At 37.0% G+C, this 21,908-nt stretch overlaps 2 protein-coding genes across 7 annotated transcripts in view; both read left to right on the top strand.

The window, feature by feature from the left end:
- LOC133844321 (uncharacterized) overlaps positions 1-9,689 on the top strand; it is a 76,778-nt gene extending 67,089 nt beyond the window's left edge. For all 4 annotated transcript variants that reach the window (XM_062278250.1, XM_062278251.1, XM_062278252.1 and 1 more), the window contains 3 exons: positions 874-1,805; positions 4,528-4,880; positions 6,147-9,689. In XM_062278250.1, coding sequence (XP_062134234.1) covers positions 874-1,805; positions 4,528-4,880; positions 6,147-6,448 — 1,587 coding nt within the window. In that variant the 3' untranslated portion in view covers positions 6,449-9,689. The remainder of the gene's footprint in view (positions 1-873; positions 1,806-4,527; positions 4,881-6,146) is intronic.
- Positions 9,690-14,266: 4,577 nt separating this feature from the next.
- LOC133844324 (heparan sulfate 2-O-sulfotransferase pipe-like) overlaps positions 14,267-21,908 on the top strand; it is a 44,664-nt gene continuing 37,022 nt past the window's right edge. The window contains exon 1 of one of the 3 annotated variants that reach the window (XM_062278258.1): positions 14,267-14,608. In XM_062278258.1, the coding sequence (XP_062134242.1) occupies positions 14,520-14,608 (89 nt within the window). In that variant the 5' untranslated portion in view covers positions 14,267-14,519. The remainder of the gene's footprint in view (positions 14,609-21,908) is intronic. The other 2 variants (XM_062278259.1, XM_062278256.1) reach the window with 2 other exon arrangements.

Here is a 21,908-nt window from a genome sequence, read left to right as displayed (position 1 = left end):
CGTTTCGCTTCTTTTTTGGGGGCCCTGGCGCTGTGTCGTCGGTGGCAAGCACCCAATTGCCTGGCAACAACGCAAGCCAACAAATTTGGCACAGTGCACATTTGTATTTGCTTTAAACTTGACAAAATTAATCAAATTAAACACTCGAGTGCATCGCCAGACGTGCACAAATAACGACAAGCGACAAACGAAGCCAACGAAGCTGCCGAGTTGTTGAGTTGCCCACGGCGACTTCTTTGCCTGATGGCAAAATTCAAATTCGCCAAAGCACACACACACACAGTCTTGTATACTCAAATACACACACAGAGCAAACGCTGTTGTGTGCGTGCCAATGTAGCTGGGGGTGCTTGAAGGATCTCCTCGCTAACTGTGGGCGCAGCAAATAGAGGGGACCGCAATAAGCTTGCTTAGCCTTTTGAATGTCGCAAATATGAACTGCAAATATTATGACGCCAAATTGACGCTACACTGCGATGAAATTTTAAAATAGTTAATTTAAATTGTATATGAAAAGGAAGAAAATAAATAAATAATAAAATATAATTGCATATTTCGGTAAATTTTGTATTGCGTATACTTAATATGCGTATACAAATTCATACGTACTTTAAATATGTTAACCACCAAAATTAAATGTAAAAATATACTTCACAATTATATATTACATTTATAAAACTTTTTTAGGAATTTAATTAACACTTTAATAATTACATTTGTGCATAATATTTTTTCTAAGATATCAAAGATTTTTATTTTATTTAAGTTTAAATGCAATTTTAATGGAAATTAAAAAAATCCAACAATGTTTTTTTTGTAGTGTATTCTCTGCTTTAGCTCATTCTGGCATTTGCTTTTTTTCGATATTTGCAGAAACTGGAATTTCACACGCACACAGGCACCGCGCTCTTTCCGGCTCAATTTGCGCTCAACTACGAGTTTGTGGACACGGAACAAGGGGGCGACGCATGGCCCGGTAGGCGTGGCGAGGATCCAGTGCCTCCTCTTTGTTCGCGTGTATTTCGCAAACGCAAAGGCAACATTCAGGTGCCAAGGAATGTGTTTCTCTACGGCCGAGGCGGGGCCAAGAACATCACCTGCTTGTATCGCTTCGAGGCGGGCACTTCGGAGCGTGTTAAGCTGGTGCTGCACAATGTGTCCTTTGGCGAGGGCACCGCCTGTACCACGGACTCGGATCTGCATACGGGCAGGCCACGCTGCAATCAACTGGATCCCGAGGGACGCATCACCGAGCTGCGACTGTACGATGTGCCCTTCCGGGATGTCAAGATACAATTGGGCTGCTTCTGTGATAATTCCAGCGCCTTGTACAGCAATGCCCCGCTGACCTTTGTCTCACATTCGCGGGTCATGGAGCTGACCTTTACCGTCAGCAAACTGAACATTTCCGAGGACTTTGCCGATGTCTTCTTTTCGGCCTCGTATGAGTACAAACGCCAGCCGGACTGTCGCAAGCAGCTGAAACTGAAGGGCGCTGGTGGCGAGGATGAGTTGAAGTATCCGCTTAAGACACAAGATGCCAGCTGCGAGGGCTTGGCCTGGTATGTCGAGGCTCAGTCCCCGGAACGTTCGCTCTTTGTGCAGACCTGGGGCTCCTATTTACCCGTCGATCCCACCTCCGAGGATGCCATGCGCTGTCACACGAAGAATCGCTTGATGGTCTACTCGGGTCGACCTCTGAAACCGATGCGTGTTGTTTGCCCAGCACAAAGTGGCCCGAGGCCAACGTCGCTGCACATATTCTCCGAGGACTGGACTAACGGACAGCCGTTGTTCATGAACAAGTAAGTGGACAAAATTGTATGATATCTATACGGGGGAAATCTAAGATAGATAATGATGCGTTAGCATATCAAGCTGTTGGACATATATTTTAAGATGTATAACATAGTCTTCACTCTATATTTTAAACAGTTTTTACCTTATGAAGTGATTAGCGATTCAATTGGGTGTTTTATGGTTATTTTTAAATTTGTAGTGTATTAGTATAAATGCTTTGAATTTTTGTACAATTTATTAGTAAAGATAATGTGCTTTTAAAGCCAGCACATGTTCCTTGAAAACTTTATATCCCAAAGCTTTTTAACTTACTTGTTAAATAATTTTATAAAAGCTGTGAAGTTTGTGTTGAGGAAGCTTTTATATCTCTAGCAAACATAATAAAATTCATTGTTCACATTCCTTATAAAAACTACATAACATGAATAAAATCCATTAATTAAGATCTTCAGTCGCCTTCTACATTTAAAGCTTTAATGAGCTTTTATAGCAACGCAAGTGCTAAGTTGCAAAAATTCCTTCCTTCCACATTTTCGGCTTTATTATGCAATTAATTTGCATTTTTAATTAATTTGGCGCAAATAAATCTTGACTACAGCCTTGAGCAATAAATTGAATCTCATTGGCAGCCATAATGCGCTTTTAATGCACACCATTCGAGGGCTCATTGTTGCAATTGCTTCACGTGGTATCATATGGCTCAACGCTTGGATTGTCATTTGAAATATTAATCCCATGTTTTAGTGGCATTTTTGCAGTGGATGTATATGATACATATATCGCTGCAGCGTGAAGTGAAGCGAATGAGTTGAAAAGCACTCGATTAATTATCTAAAAGGCTCGACACGCTCATTAGTTGGCTGTGTCTGGCCTGTCTGACAGCCACTGGACACTGTCAATTACCCTTTGGGGTGTCATAAAAATATGTTTCCACATGGCCACATGTATGTGTTTTATATGTTTTATTTTCTGCTCTCTCTCCTTTCTCCTTGTTGTTTCGCCGCTTTCTTGTTATTGTTGTTATTATTGTTGCCTTTTTTTGGCGACAAATTTGAGCTGCACTTGCACATAAAATTTAATGGCAACACGTTCCGAGCGGCAGCACAAAACTGACCAAAAACGGAGTTCATTTTCATGGCACGCACCTTGAACATAAATTGCCGGAACACACACACACATACAGAAGTCCTCACATGGATCTGCTGTTTGTCCTTCTCCTCCTACGTTCATCTCCATTCCTTTTCAAATGGACAATTTTTGCATGCTTTTCAACATGGTCTTGTCTGCTGTATTTATATGATTCCCAGTCCTTGTGTGTGTGTGTGAGTGTATCTGACAGCCATGTTTGTTTGCCTCAATGTATATGGGTGTGTGTTTTTTCTTTCTCTCTTTGCGCTCAATTTCCTGTGTTTTGTTGCCGCTGTAGCCATTTCCTGTTATTGCATTTTTAAGCAGCCTGCTTTTTTTTTCTTTTGATAGAGCTCATAAGAGCTTCCAAATAACTCGACAGAGATCAGAGCAGAGAACGGCATGGATACCCAACACACACACACACACACATATATTTAGAACAGAAGCTGCTAAAAATGTTTGAAACGCGGGCAACTGTTAAATTGCAATTAGTTTTGTGCAAGCAGCTACAAAAAAAGGAGCTAACGTTCAGAGGCTTTTTGAAGCAACTCGCACATCATCGCATACATATTTTAAATAGAGCCCATGCCTCAACGGACTAAGCTCCCCTCAACTATGCATATTATATGATTCATTCAACTTTCCCGTGGAAACTGATAAACATTTTATAAATAATTCAGATGCTACAATGGAATATTCAGAATAGAATTTAGCTATGCAACACCTGAGAATTGAATAGATTTGTCGGCATTGCGAATAGTAAAAAATTCAATCAAAGCTGGTGATTATTGCAGAAAATAAAAGCATTTAAAGTCATTGTATAATATGTATTGTTATATTTTAATATAACTCCAATAGTCGAATTAAATCTTACTCTTTGAGTGACTTGCATTCTTTTTAGTATTAGGATTAAACATAAACCATTTTTGAATCTTTAATACCATCTTTAAAAATTTGTATTTCATAAAGCCCAGAGTTTTGTGCTCAAGTGAACTTGGGAGATAATAAAATTGAGTGTATATACAGGAAGATAATAAATTTGATGAGAGCTTTGCCTTATGAATTTTTAAAGTGCATAAATATATACGCCATTCAGAAACTATTTTATGGCTGCCTGTCTAAAGTGTAACTTGGCTTTCAGAGCGATGCTTCTTTGCCATCATTTACCCACTTGACTCGTTGTAGTCGATCTTAATATTGCGCTGGCTTTATTTCGCAGTTGAAAGCATTAAGACTACTTAAATACAATAATATTAATGATGAAATCATTGCAGCAGCGTTCTTGTTCTCAAGAATGAAGGGAAACGAAGTGCATAATAAACGAGAACTTATTTTGTCTATGCAATCTTGAAAGTTGCGTGTAATTAGTTGCACTTGAGCAACTGGGTTGCCAAGGCGAGATACCCGAGTTGCCTTATGCATTATCCCCAAAAAAACTTGCCTCAAAGTTATGTGGAGCATGACAACCACAGGGCATGGTATAGATCCTGGGACAAGGGCAGATACTGGGTCAGGCTGAAAATGTTTACAACTTTACTTTACTCGCACACATACACACTTACTAACTCACAATCTTGGTTCTTCTCTTTGGCTTAGACCCATGAGCTTGGTGCTCGAGCCCATACTCAAGGAGCCCGGCGACATTGCCTTCACATGGCTGGAGATTCATCGCACGAAGAATGCGCTGCTGCAGCAATTGGACCTGCATGTGAATGCAAGCGTAACCACTGGCATGGGAACACCACCCAGCAGTGGTGGTGGTGGTGCGGGCAGCGGTGGTGGGGTGGTGGGCACAGGCAGTGCCGGAGTTGCCGGCGCCGGAGGCATTGCGACCAGCTCGGCAGCCAATGAGACGCTCAACGAATTTGGTTTCTATCCCAAGGAGTCGGACTGCGAGTACAAATGTCCTGAAATTGATGCATGCATTGCGGCCAGTCTGTGGTGTGATGGTAAGTTCCCAGATACAAGATACAAAACGCACGGGTTGTCACACAACTGCAACCCCAACTCGTAACTTCAACTCCGACTGCCACGTAAGCAGGAATTGGCAGCAGGAGCTGCAAGTAAATGTGGACAAGACAAAATACCTGAATGCCTGCTTACTAAATTCTTTGCCAGACAGAAAGTTCCTTGGCCGACAACTTAAATATTTAAATTCGACTTGGCAGCACATTAAAAATAAAAAGGCTAAGGAATACTTTAGCAGTTGCATTTTAAATTGAATATTTTATGTATTCAATTTAGAATTAATTCAAACCAATGTGAATTGGTTGAAGTGGTCTTCAATTCGGACATGATTTTAGCTTTGTAGATATTTTGTATTTCTTAAACGAAACCTTTAAGCACATAAATTGATATTTGAAATTTATTTAAAATATATTTCAAATATATCTACTAATAAATTGAAATGCTAGAAAGCAATATTAAGCGGATTCATGAATAATTTCGATATTCATTCTAATCTTACACGTAACTTTAGAGGCAACCCTCGTTGAGCACAAAGTTTGCATTGCGTGTACGTGATTTGGCGATGGTTGCTCCGGCTTGAGCTTCAGTTTCAGCTGCTTGCAGCTCTCTGACGCCTGTGAGCAGGCAACACAAAATTTCACTTGTGGTTGCTTCTCTGTTAATTTCATTGCAAGCTGCTTGCCACGTTTTTGTAATCAGGCAAAGTTTCCTGACAACTGCACAAAGCTGCTGTTGCTGCAAGTTGCAGCCGTTGTTTCTGCTGCTGCTGCTGCGGATTGGACGCCAAGCAGCCTACAAATATCTTCCACAAAACTTTGCTTCTCTCTGTGTATCTGTCCGCTAATCTGTCCGTCTGTCTGTCCGTCCGTCTGTGTGACCGGCAGCCCGCAACAGCTGCTGCCACTTGAGAGAGAGATGGGACACTGGACTCGCCTTTTAGCTTCAATTATTTATGGGTAGCCAGGCGCGTCTGCAACTGAGCTGCTTAACCGCAAAGGCAGCGCATTAAACAAGCTAACCATCCAAGCAACCAAGCAAGCCAAGCAAACCAAACTAACCAAGAAGCAATCCACACAGCAAACTGGGCAACCAACCAGGGAGCACTCAAATGACAGCCAGGCCGAGGCACTTTCAATTTGGCAACTGTCGAGGCAAAAAGAACCTGTGTAACCTGACCAGCAAAGACGGAGAGAGAGAAAGATTTCTTTTCAATCAATGGCCAACTGCTTTGCTTTCTGCCTTTGCAGGTCATCACAACTGTCCCAGCGGCTTCGATGAGTCCGAGGAGGAGTGCGGCACGGCGCGTAAACTGCTCGAGCTGCCCGGCGGCGTCTTTGCGGCATTGGGTTGCATCGCAGCCGCTTTGACCGCCTGCCTCATATTCTGCATGTTTGGACTGATGCGCAAGCGAAAAAAGTCGGTGGTACAGAAGAGCGGCGGCTTCATGAATGGTGCCAATGGCAATGGCAATATGCCAGCTGCCTGCAATATTGGCACACTGAAGAAGGACTTCAAGAAGGAGGCGCTCTACATCGATCCGGCGTCCTGACATCCACTACAGCCGGTCGAATACATTCATGTGGATCGCGAGACTACCGTGTGATATGTTGCCGCCGGCTGTGGCTTCTACGATAAAATGGAGCAGGGCCTCAGCATTGCCTGACCCGAGCAGCAACTGGAACTGGAGGGGAAATTGCAATGGAATGGGGAAGGGGAACGGGAAGGGGAAGGGGAAAGGGAAAGGGAACAGATGCATATGGAGAAAATGGAGATTATTGTTGGTCCAGTCCAGGATCTGGCTTGGAGATTTTAAATGCTGTCGTTGAGAGATTGAGTGCAAGAGGATGCGAATGGATTTCGAATGAGCCAAACAGGGAGACAGACAGAAAGAGAACTAAATAGCTTAACTGTAAGTTCGTAACTTTTCTAAGCGCTTCAACAGTAAACATGTAAGCCATGAATCCGTGAATGTTTAGTCCTAGGCAAAACAAAAAATGCAAAAACAGATGCAGATACATTTGCAGATACAGTTATCGATACGAATAGATATTATGTGTGTATAGAATTCGGTTCGTTTTTAACATTTTCATTTAACAATCATCACTGCCTAGCGAGTCCTGTACATAACTATAATAAAAATAACAAAATATTTTAGCATTTATCCGGAATGAAATACTTTAATTTTCCATCGAAAGAAATACTTTAATTTTCACAAAGTTGCCATATCAAAATTAATATTTTCCACCTCATAAATGAACAACATTTTCAATGCATTTCTAATCTTTGAAAGTCTGATTTATGTATTTATTGATATTGTTTGTCAACTCTCTAATTTCTAATTTCTACGAAAGTCGCCTTAGTTCTTCTTGTTTGGGGGCGAAAAGAGCAAAGCGAAAACTATTGTAAATTAGGTACCTTTAATATGATATAACAGTACTTAAAATGAAAGCCCTTGGCATATAATATTTAGTATAGCACACACATAGCACACAGCAAAAGAAAATTAGTTACAATTAGCAGACAAAATCATAAATTACAATTAAATTGTATAAATATATTTAAAGCAAACGTGAAAGCGAAATTGAAATGCAAACGAAGATTGAAAAGATGAATTGCAAAAGTTTCTGAGGCATAATATGTAGCTTAAGAACTTAGGGTCTAGTTATAATAAAAGAAAAAAGAAAAAACTGTTAGCGGCATTTCAAATGGGGCAAGTAAAAGAATCTCGACAGTGTTGTGATGATCCAAAGGCATGCACATACTGAACTATGTTTAACTATAGTGTGAACTAAGCAACTAAGGCATTCAGTGAGTTAATCAACAACTAAGGCAGTTATCAAATACTCGTATATAGAGTATATATGTAGGCATGGCAGCACCGTGAGGTTTTTTGATACAGCACACAAATGAAAGATAAACAAATAAATTGTTATTAATTCAATTAATAATAAGTAACAAATTCAACCGCGACAATGTTCACATTCACCGATTATCAAAGAAAACTGCCATTAAATGTCTTCAAATGTATTAAAATTGTTTTTGTAATGAGTTTATACATTTTCCATATTTTAATTCAATTAATTCAATTCAACTTTAAAGACTCAATACTTTTAAGAATTCAATTTCCAATTGTCACGTTAAGATCTGCTCAGTTATTCATTTGTAATTTGCAAAAACAAAAACAATTTGATAAGAAATCAAATTCCTAATGATATTATTAAAGAATAGCATTTAAAATTAACAAACAATTTGTAAAAAACACAATAACAACCTAATATAAATGATTCTAGAGTAATTTATGCCAATTTGTATGCCGTACTTAGAGCCTAAGTCATACGATTAGCCCGATAAATGCATCAATATATAGTATATATAAACAATCAAATTTTCGACACAGATGAGATCCATTTAAACATATAAGACAAATGTACTTTATTTTAAATGCACTAAAAATATATAATGAAATTATTAATAAGTATAAATGGAATTTGAAACTAAATATATCGCCAATAGCAGACCCCATAGAAAAGATCCATTCAACGTTTAATTCAAGAATAATGTAAAAAAGGCGAAATTGAAATGAAAATCAAATATGAATTTATTATAGTTTCAATTCACATAGCATTTATTTTCCACTAAAATGCGCACTTTGTACAATTTTATGAAAGTAAATATTTTCTTGTCGCAAATAATTGTGAGAAATAAAATTACTTATAATAGCAATCATTGCATATAACAAACTAAACACCAAAAACACAAACTAGTAAATGATTCTATAATGAAAACTGTCTTCGGTTATCCGAAATTTAAATAACCTTGTAGGATTGCCAAAGATCTTATAGTAATCGAATTTCTATAAAATTCGATAGTTAACTACAAGGGTATAAGGAAATCGATAAGCAAATCAATTAAAAACACAATTGGTGCATAGGCCATATTTATCAACATATATAGGAAATGTGACCGATCAGATTCAATAAGTAGCCTAAATAACAGTTACTGCATTTCTCTCACGGTCTCAGTCACAGTCACAGTTACAGTCGCAGTCACAGTCACGATCAAAAGTCACAAATTATTTACAGTTCGGTTCAGTTCCTTCTCTCAGAAAACAGAAAAAAAACCGAAAAACACGACCACAAACTATGAAAAATTATTGTGCCAACTCAGTTTAAAGTAGTTTCCATTTCCCAAAAGAAAATAAAAGCAAACAAAATGATAAATAAAACGTACAAGAAATTGAATTATGTCAACGCATAAAACATTGCATGTAATTTATTTGTAGACCCCCTCTCAAAAACACACTCGATAAAAAGAAAATATATGTATACCTATAAAAAAAAGATGTGAAGAAAAACAGAAAGAAGGAAGGGAATGTGCGGCAAGTGACGCTGATAAATAATAAATAAATACAGCAGCTGTGTAAATAGTCAAACTGCGTACTGTTAGCGCATATTAAAGAATGAAAAACCCACAAAAACATGAATACAAAAAACAAAATAAGAAACACTAAAAAGAAACTGTCAAATTGAAAATTTGTTTTCTCCATTTTGGATTCTGCTCATGAATGGTGAGTTAAGCTTTTCAGTTGTGTATGGCGTAAGTTTCACTTGTATTATAAACAAAATGGAAATATTTATAAATATATACATGCATATATTATATATATATATATTAATATAAATATAGAGTATTATATATGAAAACTTGAAATAATGACGCACTGAATCAAATAGTTGAAACGAGTATTTAAAACAAGACAATTGAAAAACAAAAACAAAAAAAAAATGAAATACGAAGAACATAAAACAAGAACAAAAAGAAACTTAAACAACAATTTTAAAAATAACAAAAAACTGTATTCTTTCATTGCATTTTTGGGATTGAAGTTGCCAATTGCTATTAGCCAAGCACTTGAGTTCCGGTGCTGATTGCCCCCATCCTGTCGACGGTGTTACAGTTAAGGCAACTGCCAACTGCCCCCGAGGCGTCGACCCTTTTGCCAGGCTAACTTTATTCGGCCTGCTGCGAATTCTGGCCCTGGCAACTGACCAGCTTAACCCGCATAACACATAAACCACCGACCAGCGATGTGTCTTCCTCTTGCTTCTCTGTTGCTGTTGTTGGTGTTGTTGTTGTTGTTGTTAGTGGTGTGGTTGTCGCTACGTTGTCTGGGGCTATGTACTCGACGATGGTGCTGTTTATTGCCGCCAGCTGACTACACTTTACACTGCTGCGGGACTGTGTGTTGTGTGTGTTGTTGGCCAGCCCTTTGCCAAATGGCGTTGATAAGCCTAACAGTGTGACCAGGCGCAAGTGCGAGAAGGCGAGAGTTGCCCGAGCCCTCAATTTATGCCCATATTAAGTAAGTACCTGCATCAGCAATAATCCCATTTTGAGCTGCACAGCGGATGAAAGTATTATGAATTCGCCCTGTTTAACCCAAAAACACAGACTAAGGCTGCCAAGGAAATGCTCGTTATGAAATGCTAAGGTGAACAATTGCCTTAAATAGAAAAGTAGATTAAGCATTGCTGGAAATTCTAATTAGAAATTTTGTTAAGATTACTCCACGTTATTTGCCTTTTCTTATAACCAGAGAGAAATATTGTGGAAACGTGTGAAGTTTAGATGAATTAATAGAATTGAAAATTTCACATTTAATTTATTTATTTTTATGCTAAATTATATTGTTCAAAATAAGCAATCCTAATATTAATTAACGAGGGCTAACCAAGGCTCTCGATTGAAGGGGATCTTAGTTTTAGCTTCAAAAGAATAAATAAGGGAGTAATGTTGGAAATTATAATTATAAAAGATTGCTTTACGGTATTGTCATATATTACTACGTCAAAAAGCGCTTAGTTTAAATATAAATAATAGTGGTGAATGATTCATATATTATTTGCATATTTATTTATCTTTAAGAGCACACAAATATAATAATAATTAACGAACGTAAATTTAAATTGTTTAAACTAAACAAACATAATACTTATAATACTAGGAACTATAATCAAGAGCTCGAGTAAGCAGTGTTAGATATTATAATAAGAAAAGATTACTCGATGTTAGTTTCATTTATTGTCATTCATATAATTAAATTTGGAAAACTTTTATTTATCTAATATTCTTATTTACTCATAATACTCATTACTTTAACTCGTTACCTTCTTATTTCAGCATAAATTTGAATGGAATATCAACAAAATTTGAACTGCTTTAATTTAAGTTAAATTTATATTTATGAATAATAATAGTAACTTTTCAGAAGATAATGCAAGCAATTCGACTTAATTATGGAGAACTCTAATGACACCCCTCGCCGCCTACAAAGTGCCTGTTGTTGAACTCACAAACCTGGACAAATATGCTCGCATACAAACGTACATACATAAATATTCGTATAGGTATTTGTATTTGCGCCTAGGGCCAATTGAAGTAATTTACAATTGAGTTGCCAGTTCAGCACAATTGCTGCTATGCCAGAAACAACAGCAACATGGCGAACAAAAACAACATCAGCAGCAGCAACATCAGCAACAACAACAGCAGTAACAACATCAGCAGCAGTCGCATCAACAAGAAAAACAACAACAAGGTGCGCGTAAAAACTTATGGCAGCTGATAAAATGACAAAGTGACCACGTGACCGCATGACAAACTGACAGAGTGACAGAATGACTGACTGAATGACTGACTGAATGACTGACTGAATGACTGAACGAATGACTGTGTGACGGCGACAACTGCTCACTTGAGTTGCAATGTTTTCCGCTGGGCGAAAGGTGTGGCCCTGTCAAGCCATCCAGATGTGTGCAGAGTTTCCAGAGATCTTTTCAAGAAACGTCATCGAAACCATCATAATCATCATCATCATCATTAACAGCATCATCATTGTGATTGTGGTTTGTCGTCGGTTAAGTGGAAAATATGACAATTGAAATATATTTCTATTTATACCTGTTGTTGAACTATGCAATCCGATGACAACTTTGCGCATATTTATTTTTCTCCTTTTTTTTCGTTAACAATTTCACATTATTGATTTATGATTGCATATCACTTTCAATTGAAGCTGATAGCTTTGCCATGTTTATGTAATGTATTCACATCTTCACATCTCGCACTCTTTGATTCTTGTTCCGTGCTTAACATATATTATATTATATTAACAGCTGCCAATTGCTATTATATATCTTTTTAAACCCTATTGGTTTTTTTGTTTATTCAGTTTTAAGTATGTTTTTGTTGACCGCGGCAATTTTGGATTTTTTATCGAGAAATTTACATGAATTTTCAGCTTGTTGCAAAAAAGTATAAACATTCAATTTTTTGCTGCCCGACTAAACAATAAAATACAAAGCAAGAAAAAAAAAACACACTCAAAACTGAAAACCACGAGAAACATGTATGTATGCGGAAAATGTGTAAACGCATTACTTTGGGCCAACAGCCGTCAGACGCCAGTCCAAGTCCAAGTGCTGCACAGTGAGGTGAGAAAGTCTGTGCACTTGCTGGTGAGTGGGAAGTGTTAAGTGAAAGCAATCATAGAATTACAAATGAAAAGCTGTTCAAGTAGCTGGAAAAGTGAGGCTTATCCGAGAGCGGATTAAATGTCGTATTTATTCAATTAAAAAGCGAGAAAAGACAAATTGTTTTATATGTAAGTTTAACCTATTATTATAATTTTTTAGTTTACTTGTCTTACACACGATAGGAAAAGTTTCCCATTCGCTACTACTTCTTTGAAATTATAATCTACATTAAATGTAGTTTTATTAATGAAATATAAATGTTTCCAGAACTGTTTTTAATGGTTTTAGGTATTAATTTTGTTTTAATCACTCAAAATTGTTATATAATAATGATTGGAATAAATCTTTTTTTTATGAAATACAAATATTTCTATCACCATTCCAAAGCTATCTTTGATAGATACATATATAATATGTAGGTTGACGTATTATCTTTTCTTAATTTTTATTTTTATTAACTATTTCTTCAAATATAAATACTTCAAAGGAACTTATAATGATTAGAAGTCAATCTTCTCTTCATGAAATACAAATATATCTATGTTAGCTATTATCTTTATCTAGCTAGTATCTTTAATCGTTAATTTTCTTTACTTTTAATAATAAACTTATCAATTTACAATTTCTTCAAATAAATATTTTAATATTAATATTTAATAATAATACTAAACACTCTCTTTGTATGTAATATAAATATTTCTGGCACTTGCCGTTCCAGAAGCTTTTATAATCGTGATAAACTTATTGACTTGCTTTTATTTTCACATTTATTAATGATGTTATAATATTTGAAAACATATGTTCTCTTTATGGAATACAAATATTTCTAGCACTCACCGTTCCAGAAGTGTCTTTAATCGTTGTAGGGTCAATGAGCTTCATCAGCGGCAAGCGCGGGGCTATAAATGTAAACATATAATAATTAATTTCCTCAGAATTTTGAGAGTCGAATCTAGCAAATTTTATGCGGATTGAAATAGATAAATACAAGATGTAAAAGGGAATATGAAAGCAAGATTTGAAGCCAACGAATATTGCTAATAAATCGAGGCACAAAGCCGGAAAGGTCAAGTTTAGACTTTGGATCGGGTCGAGATGGATGCAAACCTGTTCTTTGATGGTCTCTCAAAAGAAAGATGGATAACAAAAGAACTCGAAATAGCTTATGTAAGCAGCGATTCGATTATTAATGATGATACTGAAGTTGTGGTACTTAATTCGAAAAACGACGAAGAGAAGCTGATAAATAAAAGAATATTTTTTTTGGGAATAGTACGAACAGTTGCTCAAACAACATTTCACTCACACATCAAATGTTTGGATGACGGTAAGAATAGTATCTGGCTAGTATTTGTGCAGTTGTGTTTTATTTTGTTTTTGTGTCTTATGCTACGTTGACAATTTGTTTAAATATTAGCGACCCAAATAAGAGCAGAAAGTGGAATTTGATGCCAACAGGCAGTAAAACATAGTGATAAAAACAAAGAACTACCGAACGAAGAAAGACATCAAACGGTGTACAGTGGTATCCCAAATATTAGTCACGGTCAACACACAAGAGAGAAAGAGAGTGAGAGAGAGGGAGAGAAAGACGAGAGAGCAAGAGACAAGAGACCGGCCAAAGAGTTGGTTCCAATCGAATGAGAGCGCAAAAGAAAAAGGTAAAAGCAGCTGCTGGAAAAAACAACAACAAACGGTAAACGTAACTAGCGCTTGGCGCAGACGCCGTCGCCGTCGCTGCCAACAACAACAACAACGGCTACGACAACGGCAAAAGCCACAAAGCAAACGCGAGTCTCTGACTTCGTCTCGGAGCTGCTGAGCGTTGATCGTTGATCGTTTTGCTTTGGACTTGGCCAAAAAAGGCGGCCAAGCACTCGCAGGAACATTCAGTTGTGCCGCGAACGTTGTGCGCTTCACACGTGCTTCCTCCTCTCCTCTCAGTCACTCAGTCACTTAATCGTTGCAGTGCCGGGCAAAAGCTTACAGCATACTCGAATAACTGTAAAAGAGAATTAGAAAAGCTGTCAAAGTTCATAGAAAAGATCCAAGTGTCATTCAGTGTTTTGTGTGTGGTTCCTTTTGATGTCTGTAAACACCGATCGATCCTACAAAATGAAATTGCGTGATGTGGAAAATGCCTTCAAGTACAGGCGCATACCGTACCCCAAGCGGTAAGTTCAAAAAAATAACAGTACATTGAAGAAAGAATCTAATTGTAATTTCTTTCTCAATAAATGAAATGAAAGAAAGTGCCTAAAATTAAAAGGAAACTCAAAACGTTTTCCTTTTTTTTTATTAAGTAGCACATTTTCAATCAAGAACCAACATTAAAAAATTAAGATTTCTTTGCGAAAGTGCACTGCAGTTATATTTAACAACTTACTAAAAAACCGGTCATAATAAAACGCATTGGAATCTGCGCACTGCATTTATTGAATCGGACTCGAAACGGATTCTAATTGCACTTGGCGTGAACTCAATTCTCGATTGAACAGCAGTTGTTAACTTTCGGTTTTCTCGACTGCTTCAGATGCCAACTTTGGCATCGGGCAAAAGTGAAACGTTTTGCTTGCTTTTTTTCCTCTGACTTGAGGAGTGAGAAAAAAACATAATATAAAAACGCATTTCATGGTCAGCTGCTGCGACTGCGGCTGTCGAGGCTGTTGCAGCTGGTGTCCAATCAGAATTCTCTCAACGTGCTCCAGTTTAAAATAATTTAAAGCCAACTCGCATTTTTATTTTATTTGCTTTGGTTTTTGGAGTCTTTTTTCAATTGTTCTGCTCGGCAGTCATATTTCATTTTGTGCAGCAATCTGAAATTGTTCAGCTACTGAGCAGCTTTGGGGCCAGTTTTTTTTCAAATAAAAAAACAGTTTGTTTTTTTTTGGTGTTTGGTGTTACCAAAACTATGTGCGGAGACAACAACAATGCGCGCCAAAGCCAAAAGAAAAACCTCCAAGTCTCGAATTGAAACGCCACCTCAAGTATTTCAAGTAGCCCCCATTCTCCTTGACTTCCCCAAAAAAACACAAAAATGAAAACGAAACACAAACTTCTTTGTTGTCTCGATGTTTTTTTTTTTTACTCTTTGATTCAGTTTTTGGTTAAGTTCTGGTTTGCCTTTTAAAGAGTTTGCAGCTCTCAGTTCGCTGACTGCCCGCTCATTAGTTGTTGGCCGGGCCATTAGCTAAGGTGTTTAGGCCAGGCCCGAACCGGGGGAGCGTTTTGCTGCGTTGTTTCGCGGCTGGGCTGTGTTGCTGCCTCGCTGCGTCCGCTTATTGTGCAACTTGTGGCAGACCCAAAAGTGTTGCAATTGCGACCACATTAGATGTAAACTAATGATATACTGAGCACACACTTGTTATGGACTAATTGGTATTTAAAAAGGTGTTGATTGTTGTTTTTCGTCTGTCGGGGTGTGGGAATCTGTTAAGTTTGCTCTGTTGAACATTCATAGCACATGTTCAAATTACTCAAATGTGCAGAATCGAAATTAAATTAGAGCTACATACCTTAAATGGCTTTTTTTTAATTTACCAAAAATGTTTGTTATTTACGCTCTTATTAATTATTTTTATCTCGCACCTTCTGTTCAGGAAATAGCTTTAAATAATGATTTTTTTTAATACTAGCTGTTATTTGTGCATTAATTGCATGCATTTATTAACACTCGAGCAGAGTCTTGCATTAAATTTAAATCTCATTTGCAGAAATTTCACGCATCGTTTGTTTTGTTATTCAAAGTTCTCATTCAGTCAGTCGGTCAATCAATCAATCGGTAAACAGTTTTCATCATTCGCAAGTGCTAATTTAATTGGCTATTCAATTTGACGAAAAAGACAAACTTTTGTTTGTGCCATAAAATTAAATAAACATTTGCAGAGCGGAAAATGCAAAATGTGGAAATGCATAAAAAATATACAAATATAAAAGGAACCAAGTACATAATTAAAACAAAATCACAATCAACAATATTGATTTATGCTGTGGTCATTCTACTCTATTTACACAGTCCTTTGCACATATTAAATTCATTTTTGTTGTATTTTCAATTGATATTAATTAATTTAATTAATTGTTTCTGTGAGAAATCGCTTCGCTGCCTTATTAACAGACAAACACACACAATACTGACGCTATGAGCGATGAGTGCTTCTTTAGTACTTATGCAAACAATTGTGCACAAAATTAACTAATTAATTAACTAGCAATTTCACATGGCACTGAAATATATACGAGTTTATTGTGTGATTTATGACACACAACATGAACAACAAATTTATGACACGTACTTATGTGCACACATACAAATATATTTTAAAATAAAATGCACTTCAAATGCACGTAAGTCGCAGTTAACAGAGCGTGTTTTACAGCACTGTTAATTTGTGCACGTTTTAGAACTTTTTCAACACTCTAAGGTTTTGAAATTAGCTAAACTAATAAAGTTATCAGCTTAGTTTCGGTTTTGTATTGGCTTTTAAATGTGTTTCAATTTATAACCATAAAATACGAAAATTACCTAAATAGAAACGATAATAAACTCAAATTGTATTTACCACTCAATACGTGCAGCTATTAATAGAAAAAATATACAACTTTTACTTGCATTTTCATTATCGGCCAACGTCTTGTGACGTCACTGTATATTTAATTAGAACTTCTTCACTTGCACAGCACGACGCGACGCGAAGCGACGTGTGAACACTCAGACAAGCAAAGTCAAATCACAGAGCTTACACAACAGCATAAATAATTTTTGTGTTTTTTTTTCTTTTTTAACTTCGGTATTCGCACTCATTTCGCCACCTCACTCTCTCATTCTCTCATGTTGTCTCGCGTTGTGTCAGTTTCTGCAGTTGATGGCTGTTGTTGTTGTGGTTTCGTTTATTGTGCGTTGTTCTGCTTTAATCGACGCCGACTGCGACTGCGACTGTGACTGCTACTTCGATTGTGGTTTGCTGCTCACGCTGTTTGATGACAATTATGTGATTCGTTTGGCACATTTTCAATGAAAATCATTTGCAGCATTCGAAAGCTAATAATTACAGTTTCTTTGCGGATAGGTGCGTCAAGCTGGCAAGCAAACACACTTACAGACAGACACGCAATTAATTCACTGTTAGCTTTCTGTTAGCTTAACGCTTGCAATGCATTGCAAGCTGCATGCGTTAGCGGAAACTTTGCCTCTTGGCATGCGAGAACAAAGCGCAGCAGCAATGTCTTCAGAGGGCGCATCAAAAATGTCGACAAAAAGCGCTTCTCTACTTTTTCACACATTTACACTTGTCTGCTAAGGCTGCTGACAGAACTGAGAGCAGCTTGCTCTCTCCCTCTCTGTCTCTCTGTCTCTGTCTGTTACCCGCATGCCACACGATCTTTTCACACGCAATTTTTTTTTTTATTTTTTGCAAGTGAAAGCCTAAAATTGTTTTTGCTCTTGGTATTTTGTACCCAGCAACCAACAACCAGCAACCATCATAACAATTTATGACGACCGCAGCCGTTTAGCGCCTTTTGGTCACACAGTTTTCGAAAGATGACATAAATGCAGAGTACAACGATAAAGGCAGAGACAACTGACCGCCCACAGTCGCCAGAGTTGACTTGCCCCCAAACAATATTATTAATAATAAAAAGAGACAAGCTAAAAACCATCATCATGGAACAGTAACTAATCAACTTTCGTTTAGTTTTAGTTCAGCTCTAAAAACAACGCCCCCATGACAACCATGACCATATACAATATGCAGTATATAGTATTAGATAGATTATGCAAAAAGAGCGGTCAAAAGTCGCGCTGACAGCCAAATTTGCATTATCCCCCACTTCCATAGTCTAGGGTTCAGTTCGGGAACTAAGTTGAGTGTAGAGTGAGATTAAGTATCACAAAAAAAAAGGTAAAAACTGATTAACACAATCATGTGAAAAATGTGCAACACTAGAGTTTTGGCTAAAAATAACAAACAACGGCAAAAAGTGGAAATTAAGTGAATAGCTTTCACTTGATATACAAATACGGCCAAAGGAGGAGCCCCCCTCCCAACACCTGCGAGTGGGCGTGGCTGGTAATGCGTAACAACGATCCACACAGACTTAATAATGACGTTGATTAGTTTTTGTTTTTCCTTTTCCTTTTTTTTTTGGTTGCTTTTATTGTTGATGAATTTTTTTGCGCCACACTCGTTGGCACTCAACTTGAAGGCAATTAAAAGCCATATCAAGCTCGTGAACTAGTTGCAACTTAAGTTCAATGAAACTTTTTTGCAAATATGTTTTAAGCAATTTTAACCCCATTGTATGGTAAGTGAAAGAGTCATTATAAAAATGTAGGGTAGTCACAAATAATTTGTATTATTTTCAAAATTATCATAAACAAACTTCCACTAAAATCTTTTATTATCCAAATGAGTTCGTATTATTTTAAACTAAATAAGTAGTAAAGTCAAAAGGTATTTTTATTATTTTTAAAATTATCATGAAAAGTTTTCAATAAAATTTTCTATTTTGCCTATATTTCAAATTCAATTGAGAGTTTGTATTATTTTATACTTATCGCAAAATGCTGAGACTTGATCTATTTTTCATTTGCAACACAATTGTGTTTTCATTATCTTGTTTAACGCACATAATCCAATGTGAAATTAAGCGAGAGCTCTCATTGCTGTGTTTTAACATTGCTGAAATTTTGATTAGCGTTTCCTCTGCAGTCTCTTTGATTTCGAATTTTGTCAAAGTGCCCCACTGTAAAGTAGGTCAGTCAGCTGGCAAAACGCTCCACTAACCCATCGTAAATAGACAATTTGCTGAATCGCTGACTCAGATGCAGAAGCAGCCCTGAAAGGAAAAAAAAACCGCTAAAAGCCCACTTAGCATCACCGCCAAAATACTCGAGTGGCGAGCAAGCGAGATCCCAAAAGGGAATATTTCGTAAGCGTGGATGGCGAGAAGGTGGTAAACTGCATCCGAAATCTGAATACTGAAATATGCTAGGTGCTAATTGACGTTCAATTGAAGGCACCGCTAAAGTTGTGTAGCCGCCCTGTTGGCTTTCACTTCTTCACACCCAGCGACGACAACTTCTGCAATGTTTCTCTAATGGCAAAAAAAAAGGAAAAAAAAAACAAACCACCCACGCACCCAGGCAAGATTTTGGAGATGGTTTCTATGCGCTTTGGTAACCCGAGCATGTTTCAGTCTCTGGGGCCCATAAAAAATTCTGTGCGCTAAGTAGCTGGCGCCCATAAATCTGCGCCGTGTGCTGTTGTTAAGGTGATTTACATACTTCCAAGAGTCGCTCTTGTGCTTCTCTATCTCCTCTCTGTCTCCCGTCTCTATGCTGAAGAGTGTAACTCACTTTCGCTGGGGAAGTTTACTCGTCTGCGAAGCGCAAAAAAAAATTAAATTGAAATTTGTTGCCGCTGCTGCTACTGCAAACTTAAAAAAACAGACAAACAATTTTTATAGCTTTTGCATGCATATTTGATCAAAAACAATCAGATTTTATGCAGCAGCCACAACAGCGTACAAACAGCAGCAAAATGTTTGAGAAAAATCAAAATAAATTTGTATAGTCCAACTGTATGTGTGTGTGTGTGTGTTGCATAAAGTTTGTTGGTTTTCCATTTAACGTATACAAATTGAAATAGGCGAAAGAAAATATCGGGGATGGGAGTATTCCCAAACAAAACTCTAATGAAAGGTGTTGATGGCTTGACTAGAAAGTCAACAATCATTAGAGTTGTACGCATGCTGTTTATTTGGTCGAGAAATGAAGATTAATGGGGCAGTTTCCAACAAGAGTACAAATTGATTATTATAATCAGCTCATCATGCAAACGTGCATAACGAGTGAGAGTACTCGAGACCATAACACAATCCAACTTTAATGATACTATAACACATGGAACACACACTTCAGCATCAAATTTAAGCTTTAATGAAACACATAATGAGATTTTCAACCGATCGATCGCTTGTTTAATGTAGATACTTTACGTAGTAATCCGATCTACCTGGCTACGTTGTACATTACAATATTATGGATATAAAGCTTCATTAGAATAGCTTTAAAACTGAAAGGGAAAAGGCGTTAAAAAAATATAAGCTCCCATTTATATTTGTAATGCATATTTTACTGCATTTTTGTTATTTTTTCGATTGTACTTTAATTCATAAGCTCTAGCTATAATATATATTTTACATTCATCTCCATTTTTTTGTGTTTTTAATTTATTTTGCGAATTTGATTTTATTGTCTATTTCTTTGATTATTAAATATATCTTTATAAAGCGCATAAACTTATTTAATCCATGTACAAACATAATGCGAAATTTTAATGGCAAATTAGATGTATGCAAATTGATTTCGAAAAGAAAGTACGCATACGCCGCGTATCCCTAATGAGAAATTTAGTAATCAAATTTAATGTGCAGAAGAGCTCATTAATATCACACTAGATGTGAATATGTTTTGAGTTATTTGTATTTTTTGTTATCTCGCATGTTGTGAAAGGCGTCTTCATGACAAATGGCAAAATCAAAAATTGATTTTAATGATGCAGCCTCCGCCCCGGTTGAGTTAGTTGCATGGATACGCCAAACATTGGACAAACATGTTCGGAAATCATAAATCTTTTGAAGCTTTTGCTATCGATTCGTCGTCTTTCTGGTCTACTCAATATGTTGCCAGCCACGTGCTGTGCGGCCAAATCTCTCTCATTTTCCCAGACATATTAGAGGCATCACTTTGGCATCAGCTGCAGCAGCTCCAACTTAGTTTATGTACTTCACGATTGATTTTCGGTCAAACTCAAAAGAGTGTCTGTCAGCTGCTGCCGCATTTAACCAATGGCCTTAGCCACCCGCTGCTGAGGAGCTCAACGAAGAAGAAGTTGCAAGCAGTAGATAGAGCTGAAGCTGAAGCTGGAGCTGGTGATGTGCACCTGCACAGGTGACCCCCACGAAAAAGAAAAACATGAAACCAATCGCGAGACAGAGCACAAAGCACCTTTCACTAAATTAAACAAAAATCAATAATGAATACACTGCAAATGCTTTGCCTTTATTTATGGCCTTATGATGACTTTATAGCAATTGAAATGGTGTCTGTGTGCCTCTGGATTACATTTGAGTTAAGCAAACGCTTAAGATTGCTCAACTTCCTGGACAATTCAAATGGAAACAGGTCTTCTTATGGCAAATCTTTCCAAACTCACTTTTAAGCCGCACTTGTCCTGAATTTTAAATGCGAAAAGAAGATTCAACTTGTTTTTAATTATGATGAGTATTCCACTTCTTTTTTTATTTGTCTATTTCGCAATCTTCTGGTTTCAGCCAAATACCCTTAAGACACTTCCTTTTTGATGATACAACTTTCACAAATGCTAGACTATTAATCGGAAGTACGAATGAAAATTAATTAATTTTTATGTATTTATTTTAAAATTTGTTAATTAGCTTTTATAAGAT

The sequence above is a fragment of the Drosophila sulfurigaster genome, chromosome 3, assembly GCF_023558435.1.
Source record: "Drosophila sulfurigaster albostrigata strain 15112-1811.04 chromosome 3, ASM2355843v2, whole genome shotgun sequence".
In the NCBI taxonomy this organism is placed as follows: domain Eukaryota; kingdom Metazoa; phylum Arthropoda; class Insecta; order Diptera; family Drosophilidae; genus Drosophila; species Drosophila sulfurigaster.
Note: the sequence above shows the minus strand (reverse complement) of the source record. Positions and strands in the feature narration are given on the sequence as shown.